Raw genomic sequence first — 10000 nt, forward strand, 5'->3', positions numbered from 1 at the left:
GTCACTTATTTCTAATTTTGCCTGTTTTCGTTCTTTTTACAGCGGTAAGCTTGTCATATTAAGATGGGATATTGCGTCGTGTAATTGTTACGAAATGTCCAATGTCTGTTTGAGGGATGGCCGTAAGTGTTGACCTGTTTGGAAGGACAATAACGCTTAGAAACTTAGCTTGCTATCCCCGTTTAGACCTGGGGAGAATAGCGAATACTGTCCTTTCGGTCAGCGTTTAAATAATTCCGCAACTTACTTCCGGTCTCATGAATTGGTGCCAGTTTCAAGAAAACAAAACAATGTCTGATGTTCTTGTAGGACTTCCAGATTATAAATTTCATCACAAGGTTTCGTTGTCTCTCGATGTATAAACTGCTTGCAGTACATCACGTACATCAGCATAAATTTATTGAGTAACCGGCTGTCTGAAGCACAGGCTCAAATTTCCGCGATTTCTGACCATGGCCATCCAAAATGACTAATGTGTCTTTGTCATATATGCCTGCACGGTGCCGATTTCAGTCAACGATGTCGTCTTTACTCGCGATGCCATTTTTGGTCACGATATCGTTTTTATTAAGCTTAGTTGTCAGAGCATTCAGCTAGAGTACAGAGGGTCTTCGGTTAAACTGCTACTACGGCCATAAAATCAATTTTAATGTTAACTAAGTTTTAAGCCTTGATTTGAAAAAGACAACTATTTATTTTTACTTGAATTTTCCTATTTAATTGTCCATCGTTACTAACTTCAAAATTTTAAGAGAGCTGGATCGAGGAGAAAATGACATCAAAGGCTCACTTGTTTATGAATGCAACGCATGTGTACACGGCTGAATTAATATGCAGCACGGGAGTTTCGATCGTTGAAACTTTCGAACCAATGTTCTGTACATATGATAAGCTGCATTTACACAATGAAATGTTAAGCTAGTGAGTAAATGCAATCACTTTTCCCTAGATCCAATCCTCTGAGGTCCAATCGGTCAGTTTTAAACGTGGGTAATAGCGGACCAGGAAACCCAAAACTGTTAATTAAATTAAGCAAACACACTTTCAATTTAAATCTGAAGAAAAAAGGAATTGACTTTTTTTTTATCATTGTAGCACTTTAAACATTCTATTTAACACTAAAGCCAATGATACACGTTTCCACATTTCAGTGTTGATCAACAAATGTTGAACAGTGTATTGTGTCATGTTGAATGTTGAAATATGGCATTCAACACGTCGAACGTTGTTGAACGATGTTGAACGAAAATAGAGACCAGCTGTAGTCCGTTCAACACGATTGTGCAACATTGTTCAACATTTGTTGAGCAACAAATGTTGCAAGATGTTGAACCGTGTGTCATCGGCTTTAGATGAGGATTTAAGTGGGCTCGGCTATGGCCTACAGGACACCAGGAAAGAGAATTTCGTAAGAAACGGCTATAAACGCTTGACTCAGAGAATTTCGGTAAATCAAGAGTCAATTGATGGTAACGAACCGTGGTTATCAGGAATTAGCAAATTGCTTATTCTCAATCACAAGTATCTTGGACTTCACAGTTATCACCTTCACATGTCGCACTTCACACTTTCCAGGGCAAATTTTCTTTCTTAGTAAAAAAATTGTGAGTCATATCGAAAATTTAGACTCTTAGCAAATTTTGAACTCCTAAAATCGATCTTTTCAGGAAGTTTTTCAGTACGGGCAAAAGTTACACGAAAGCGTGGAAACAACTTGAAATGAAACGGCAAAACCATGGTTTCATGGGCGCTTGGTAACTCAGCTGGAATACGTCCTTCAGGATTTCGTTAAGTATCACACTGCGCATGAGTGGATGGTTGAACCACTGACAAACATTGAAATTCAACCCTGTTTGTCAGTTCGCCCTTGTCACACGGCGGCCATATTGTCCCGGGAGACCAAAAAAGCTTTGTTTTACCACACCAAGCCTCACCCTCATAGTTTCCACTGCGAGGCTTGGCGTGGTAAAACAAAGCTTTTTTGGTTTCCCGGGACAATATGGCCGCCGTGTGACAAGGGCGAGTTCCGTGTGAACATACCAAAAACATGCCCCTCTTCGTTGGGGACAAAATGTTCGGTCACATTTTTCAACCGGCAAAATTTCGTCTGGCACCGAGTAAACGTAATCTACTAAAATAATATTAGTAAATCATGCATATAAATCGAATGAGCATAGTTGAGTCCCGTTCCAAGCGTATTTACAATCCATCCAAGCACTCCACACTATGAAATACGGATAACATGAAGCAGTGCTCTTTGAAATTCAAAGCCCATCATTTTAAAGTGCTACTGTGACCAAAAAATCAATTCTTCTTTTTCTCTGGATTGCAAAACTATGTTAATTAAACACTAAGCTACACAGGTTTTAAGCCTTGATGAAATAAAAAGACACCCGTTTATTTTAACTGGAATTTTCCAATTTATGGTTCGCCAGTACTAACTTTAAAATCTTGAGAGAGCTGGATCGAGGAGGAAATTACGTCAAAGACCAGGAGCGATGGGCTCCTGCAAAGACTCAATAGTTAGAATGCAATGTGTGTGTACGCGGCTGAATTAATACACAGCATGGTAGTTTTGGGCTTTCAGACTTTTAATCTCGTGTTTTGCATATACAATATTAAGCTGCGTTTACATGCTAAAATTTAAGGCTAGTGAGTGACGTCACTTTTCCCTGGATCCAACCCTCTTAACTCCAATCGGTCAGTTTGAACGTAAGTGATGGCGGACCGTGAAATCCAAAACTTGCAATCAATGTAAAATAGCCGTTAGATAAAAGTTAAAGCTCAATTGTTTTTCCAGTCGGGTGTTAAGCTACCCTGGGTACCAGAGGGTTTTTTTTTCTTTAGCGTGATCTCCATGAGCGGCAAAGACGCGATACCGAGCCCCGAAGCCGTCGTGGTGTGGGAAAAAAACCCTCTGGTCACGGCAGTTGAGAACCTCACTTCCATGATTTGTGATTATGAACATGGTCGCTGATTGGTTTGCATAGTCAGTGCCAGTCCTTTCCGAGTAAAAACAGTCTAACACTCAATAGGCCACTTCGGAAAATACCATAATACACTTTGTTTGTCCCCCCAAATTTTGCATAAGCATTGTTATCAGTTTCTCTTGGGACTTACAACGGTCCCAGGAGAAAACAAAAGCAATGCTTTTGCAAAATTTGGGGGGACAGACAAAGAGTATTATGGTATTTTCCCAAGTGGTCTGTTTCACTGGTTGAACGGCGGTAGTGCACCCAAGTGGCCACCAAACCGGTTTTGAGCGCAAAGAGTGTTACGAAAACAAAACTGGCGCTAGAATTCGAGCAAGCATTTAGAGGTTTGCACATTGCCAGACACAGTAAATTCTGGATTTTCGGAGATTATAGAATTGAAACCTGTTCAGGAATTTCTTCAAGCGTGAGGATGTGTTTGCGGTACTGACATCTGGATGCGGCAAATGTTCGTTATTTCAACTTGTGCCGAAAATTTGTTCGTATTTGCATGATGGTGGTTTCAGTTATCCAAAAGCTGCCATCGCAGTCGTTATTTGTCCCTTGAATGCCTTGATTGATTCGCACATCCTAGAGCTGAAAGAGAATCCGAAAACCGTGAACTCTAGAAACATTGTGGTTCGATTAAAAAGCAAGTCACGTGTGAATGAGTAAACTAAACCACAGCCACCAATGGTAATTTAGTTTGTGGTTTCATTCATGTGGCTTTTGATTGGTTGCTGCACGATGGGAACTGTCAAAATCAAAACGTTCTATCCCAAAAGGGCTTGAATTGGGTTCAACATTGACACCACCGTAGAAAACAAGTTTGGCAATATATCGAAATTGCATGGAAGTGAGATTCTTAAGTCCCATGACCAGAGGTTCTAATTTTTCGCCTCTCCGTTTTAACTGCTCCTTGCGAAAGAAAAATAAAACCTCTGGCACCAAGGGTAGTGTTAAGCAATCATACTTTCAATATATGAAGACAAAAAGGAAGTGATTTTTTATACTTAAGCTGCTTCTTATTGCAACATGACTATACAACTAAGATAAACTCAGTTGAATTGAGCTCCATGATTACACTTTCCGTATTAGTTCCGATGATAGTTGAGCGTTATTCAAATGAAGGATTCATTGTCCGTTTGTCCCTGTAACAACAAATATCAAGAATCGAAAAACAAGGCAATTCTAAATGCAATACGTAGCAGCCACGAATTAACAGGGTTTAGCTTTAACTAATTAAAAAATTATGTTATTTTTTTCATATAGAGATGGGAAAAATTATTCTAATCACTTGAGATGCGCAGATTTCTGGATTTCTGGCTGTCTGCATTGTGCCCACAGTATCAAGGGCAGCGTTGTTGCGCATGGCATGTGATCCGTTTTGCTACCGGTAATTCCTAGCTGTAGTCTTCAATTTTTTTTTCTATTTCATTTTCACTCAGGCCCTGCCAAAGACTTCTTTTATTAACAATGCTAAATTAAATAAAATATTCTTTTCATTATTTCAACCACTGTTAGGCTGATTTTAGACTTTCCGACCTCGCTACGGCGTGCAAAAGTTCAGGAATGTATTTTTCAATTTTTCTTTAAATTGGGACTGTAGGTGTAATTGATCGTTTTAAGACAACTTTTTAAAAAGATACCGGTATTCTCAATTTTAAAACCTAAACTGAATGGACCCTTCTCCGAAATGACGGCTATAAGGATTTGAATGAGTTAAAATTGAACTGAATAAAAAACTGATACCAGAAATAGAAAGAGCACCTTTAGTAACCCTGCAAAGTTTTAGCCTATTAAGTGCTATATCACCTGAGTAAATGTAAGTTGAAATTTGACAAATTTGAGACGTTCATATGACTGGGGTTATACCCCATACCCCCAGTCATACAAACGTCTGTAAATTTTCATTTTTCAACTTACATTTTCTCAGCTGATATTACACCTGATATGCCGAGACTTTGCAGGGTTACTTAAGTAAAGGTGTTCTTTCTAGTGCTGGTATACGTTTTTAATTTTAACTTATATATTTGAATTTTCGGCCGGCATTTTGGAGAAGGGTCTATTTCCATGGAAACCACAGCTTTGAAATAAACACAAACGCTTACCTACCTGCTTTCCCAAGCGTTTTTCACCTGTAATCAAGACTTGCAACTTCTCAACCACTAGATCGATCTTTTCCTCAACTGAAATATAAATATCAGGGAACAGCCAAAAACAGGCTCTTATAGTGAAGTAGTTTGGGCCAAGTACCTCCTAGTAAGTCTTATAGCATTATTTGTTGGTGTGGGTAAATGCTAATCTCGTACCCAGATCTCACTCTGTCACTGGATAGTGAGAGATCTGGGTACGAGTAATGAAGAAGATGAGGAGAAGAGAAATTAAGGGGACACTTCATGACGCTAATAGCCCATTTTCGAGTTGCTGTTTGCCTCGGTTTCAAAGCGAGTCCTGGTGCACAACCAGGGTTAGTGGAAATGAGTGGTGTATTTTCATGCAAATCAATCTTATTATCATTAGAATGGTTTAGCACCAAGACTCGTTCTGAACCAGAGGCAAACAGCAACTCAGAAATGAACTCTTGCATCTCTGGACATATCGTGTTGGAGGAGGGCTCCACAGTTGAAAGCTAAATTATTATTCGTTTATTTCATGGTTATTGCTTTGTGGTGTGGGTTCTGAGACTAGTAAGAATGCAAATGCATGAAAATTTTTCTTGTTGTACCCATTTGTGGCTTGAAATTGTTCGTACCTGACATAGGAAATGCTGCACCGAATTTCATCGTGTAGCGCTTAACAATACTTGGAAACAGGTATTCTTCGTAATAGCTCTGGTAGAGTTTTAGGCGCTCCTTTTGTTCCTGCAGTAGCGTGGTAAAAAAACGAAACACAAGAAGAAAACAAAAGGCTTACGAACGTAAACAGAGCGAGTGAGAGAGACACCTAATGATAGTTTCCCGAGGTTGTCGCTTGGGGTGCTGACATCTAGTCATAATTTGTGAAATCTCGGTTAGAAGGCAAATGAAACGGTTCGCCGTTTCATTTCGGTCTCATCGGAACAGTTGGACTACTTTGGCCGATATGACCCGTCCGACCAAACACTGTCCATGGGAGGAAATTGACGACTTATTTGTCTCGTGCTCATAAAAGACCACGTGAATTTCTCCAATCGCTCTACTGAGCTTTCCCAAGAATATCCCACTAGTATAATAATGTTTAACCCGCCCCCGCGGTCTTCCTGTACGTTTGGATGGAGAGAGAGAAATCCCAGACTGGCTCTTTTAGATCGAAATTCGGGCTCAAACGTTTGGCCGGTCAAGTGTGTAGGAAAGAAACAGAAGTTTAGATCGTAAAAGATGGAGGGGAACGCTAAACCTCGTTGTGGCGTGATCATGTTTAAAGCATCGGGACCTTATTTTGATTTAATGTGATGTTTGTATGGGATAGCAATACCCAATCATTTAATTACATACTTCATAAAACCTTTCTAGAGGGTGTACTCAAGGTATTACGAGAAACTTATTATTAAAAGTATTTCCAAAAGTTAATGATAAAAAGTTGACTTTTTTTACCAAGATACGCGCATCGTCTCTTCCCCTCAAAAGGAAATAAAGGCCAGGCACTGTAATCAAGTTGAAGGGCACCACAATGGGGTGCAAGTTCCTGTACTGGTTCTCAAGAACCGCTCTTGCAAATTTCCATTCTATTTCTGAGTTGTTCTACAAGGCAAAGTATTTAAAAAAGACGGGTGTAACTGATACCATGTATACAACCCTTTAGAACCTGTAATTTCATTGGATTGGTGTGGGACTCATTGTTTTCGGGATCAATCTCACGAACAGTTGTTGATCGCGTGTGGTTTGCATAAGCCCGTCGTTTCTTATTAATCCTCCAAGAAGTCCACACTGAATATTGAAATTGAACGGCATGAGCTGTTTCTAAACAACTGCGCCCAATTCACTGAGCAAATCTTTATGCAATTTAGGTTTTAAAAAGCGCTTTTAGAGTACACGGGTCCACTGATGCTTTTGTCGGAACTAGGCAAAGGATTGTCTGTTTTAGTTGCCTAATATTTCGCTTATTATTAAACAATCAAGGCCTGAAACTGGAGAGATATCTACGTCTTAAATAAATTCTTTCAAATCTATTTAACAGCCCAATCAATAGCCCATGAGGCGAAGTTGGGTGATACTAATTGGGTTTAGTATCACCCAACTTGTGGACTAATGCAAATCCTGCATTTTGATTGGTTACGCTACTAGAGGACTATTAGTAAATAGTCCTCGAGTAGCGAAAAACGTGACGCTTTCTTTCGTTTTATTCCCAAATATATATTTCTTCAACTTGCATTTACTAACTTTGATATTGCCTTTTCTGTCCGGCTAGTTGGGTGATACTAAAACAATTAGACCCTTCGCCCTTAAGGGCCACGGGTCAATAGCCCATAAGGCGAAGCCGAATGGGCTATTGACTCGTAACCCTTGCGGGCTACGGGTCTAATTGTTAAATAGCTAAACCGTTACGTTGTCTATCGAAAAATTGGCATGTTAATTATTTAAAGGTCCACCTTCAACCGACAGGCATTGCGTGCCGTGGAACATTTTCATCCAGCAGGTGAATCCATCCAAAGCTGCAATTCCTAAGCTGAAATTTCTAAGGCCAATCAAAACAGAGCTATCTCAGCGTTAAGGGAGGTACGATACTTTTCGCGGGTAAAACATGTTCCTAAAAATAAATTTACTTAGGAAAGGGTTTATTCAAAGAATTAGTGGAGATAGAGGATCCCCTTGACGAGCTCCTGCATTACAAAGACAAGGAAAATTATATAAATATTATGTGGATATGCTGAATGAATAAATAAATATATAAATAGATAAATTATAACAATTAATAGTGACATCCTAATGACGCCGACGACGACAACGATGATGATGATGATGATGCCGATTTTGATGTTACCGTCAACTTTTATTTTCTATTGCATCGTCTTACCGAGGCGTTGTCAAAAGTCTTTGTCAGCAAAGCCACCAGTATATTGGTCATCATGATAACGGACAGGATAAGGAACGCGAAGAACAAACCCCGCTCAACATACGTGGCGACGGGTGAATTAGCTTTCATATCTGACTGATTGGTCAAGCCAAACAAAGACCACATCAGTTTTCCTACCACATCGACGAGCAGATCAGGACTAGGAAAGAAAACAATGACCATTTAAGCGTCTTTCAGACCCAAAGTAGTAAATTCATGTAATGACGCCTGGAGTTTTAAAAGCGATACAAGTCGATAGCAGAGAGCGAAATAAACAACTACGATGATGAGGCCTATATCGGAGACGCTAATTTCCGTTTCGTAAACGGTCGTTGCCATTTTTAGTAACCAAGCCTTTTTATTCATTTAGCTTTTAATTAATTGTTTGGGTTAGCTTCGTTAAAATTGTGGTGTTTGGAGTGTTTGTCTCGGTAGTGTAGTGGGAAGGTACTTTTGCTCTTCAGCTCTTCAGCTAGTTTGTTTTCAAAATTCTAAGTGACATACGCTGCGAATATAGTCCTACATTGAGTATTTCTTTCCTCATTTGTAAACGACAAACTCAACAGTGAAAATTGTTCTGTGTGTCGTCCATATGGCAACGACCCTTTCATTTTACGAAACGGAAATTTGAATCGAAGACGTCATTCCAAAAAATGACATGTTCGCGCATCGTGAAGCGATTATTCAAACGCTTTAAAATATGTCCAGAGGGTAAGCTGGCATGAACGGACTTGAGAGCGTTGTAGTGTTATTGACCGATAGCATAGACTAACACAACTATGTACAGCTACAGATGGCACGTAATGATACAAGCGTGGTGTGAGAATTAAAGTCATCTTAGGTGTCGTTCTCGGTACCCGATCACCATACCCGAGCAACAACAGTGACTATCCGATCTCGATTTTGCGGACGACATAGCCTTGATTGACGAGTCAGAACAGAGACTGCAACAGGCAACATCTGAAGTAGAAGAGAGGTGAAGAAAGGTTGGTCTCACTATCAACTCGAAGAAGACCAAGGTCATGGACGTGGCAAAGGAAAGAAATGATATCACTACCACCTTGAGCAATCAAAACTCTCTTGAAAATGTCGATAAATTTGCCTATCTGGGAAGCACAATCCATCGCGCACCGGTTGCTCAGTTGGTTGAGCACCGGGCTGTCACGCGGGAGGTCGTGAGTTCAACTCCGGCCGGACCAACACTCAGGGTCTTTAAATAACTGAGGAGAAAGTGCTGCCTTAGTAATTACATCTGCAAATGGTTAGACTCTGTAGTCTTCTCGGATAAGGACGATAAACCGGAGTTCCCTCTCACAACCCTTCAATGTTCATAATCCTGTGGGACGTAAAAGATCCCGCACACTTGTCGTAAAGAGCAGGGCATGTAGTTCCCGGTGTTGTGGTCTGGTCTCTCTGGTCTGGATTGGGTAGGGTGGAGCACCTCGCATAGGACCTCGAGTCCTGTTCGTCCTCCTCCAAACAAACAAAACAAAACACAACGGCAACCTCCCTCCTGAACTAGACAACCGTATTGGAAAAGCAGCGAATGCTTTCAACAGACTCCTAACTGCCATCCACCAAGATGCCCACGAAAATTGCTATTTGCCAAGTAGTACTATCGACTCTATTGTATGGCTCAGAAAACTGGAAAACCACCGTCCAGGAAGAGAAACGACTAGCAGCGTTTCACACCAGATGCCTAAGACGAATTCTTGGCCTTTCCTGGCAAGACCATGTGCCAAATGAAGCGATCTTTGAGAGAACCAGCCAAGTACCGCTCATTAGCATCTTGCGACACAAACGTCTTACATGGGTGGGACATGGCTAGGACACCCGCATGCACCAAAACTCGCTTGCCCCGCCGCTTGCTCCACTGGGAACCACGGGGGCACCGCCGCCCAGGCAGGCAACGCATGCACTGGAAAGATACAGTGTCGAGAGATCTACAAGACTCTGAACTTTCCTTCGAAGAGGCAACAGTGGGAGCGCGGGAC

At 40.8% G+C, this 10000-nt stretch overlaps 1 protein-coding gene across 3 annotated transcripts in view; it reads right to left on the reverse strand.

Moving 5' to 3' along the window:
* Window positions 1–10000, reverse strand: part of LOC138042110 (short transient receptor potential channel 5-like) — a 47832-nt gene that overhangs the window by 1275 nt on the left and 36557 nt on the right. For 2 of the 3 annotated variants that reach the window (XM_068887865.1, XM_068887864.1), the window contains exons 11-15: window positions 7968–8166; window positions 6548–6694; window positions 5728–5836; window positions 5088–5161; window positions 1–4123 (exon numbers count right to left, since the gene is read on the reverse strand). The exon at window positions 1–4123 is cut by the window's left edge and continues 1275 nt beyond it. In XM_068887865.1, the coding sequence (XP_068743966.1) occupies window positions 4094–4123; window positions 5088–5161; window positions 5728–5836; window positions 6548–6694; window positions 7968–8166 (559 nt within the window). In that variant the 3' untranslated portion in view covers window positions 1–4093. Of the gene's footprint in view, window positions 4124–5083; window positions 5162–5727; window positions 5837–6547; window positions 6695–7967; window positions 8167–10000 lie in introns of all 3 variants that reach the window. The other variant, XM_068887866.1, reaches the window with a different exon arrangement.

This window comes from Montipora capricornis, chromosome 3 (assembly GCF_036669925.1).
Source record: "Montipora capricornis isolate CH-2021 chromosome 3, ASM3666992v2, whole genome shotgun sequence".
Taxonomy (NCBI): Eukaryota; Metazoa; Cnidaria; class Anthozoa; order Scleractinia; family Acroporidae; genus Montipora; species Montipora capricornis.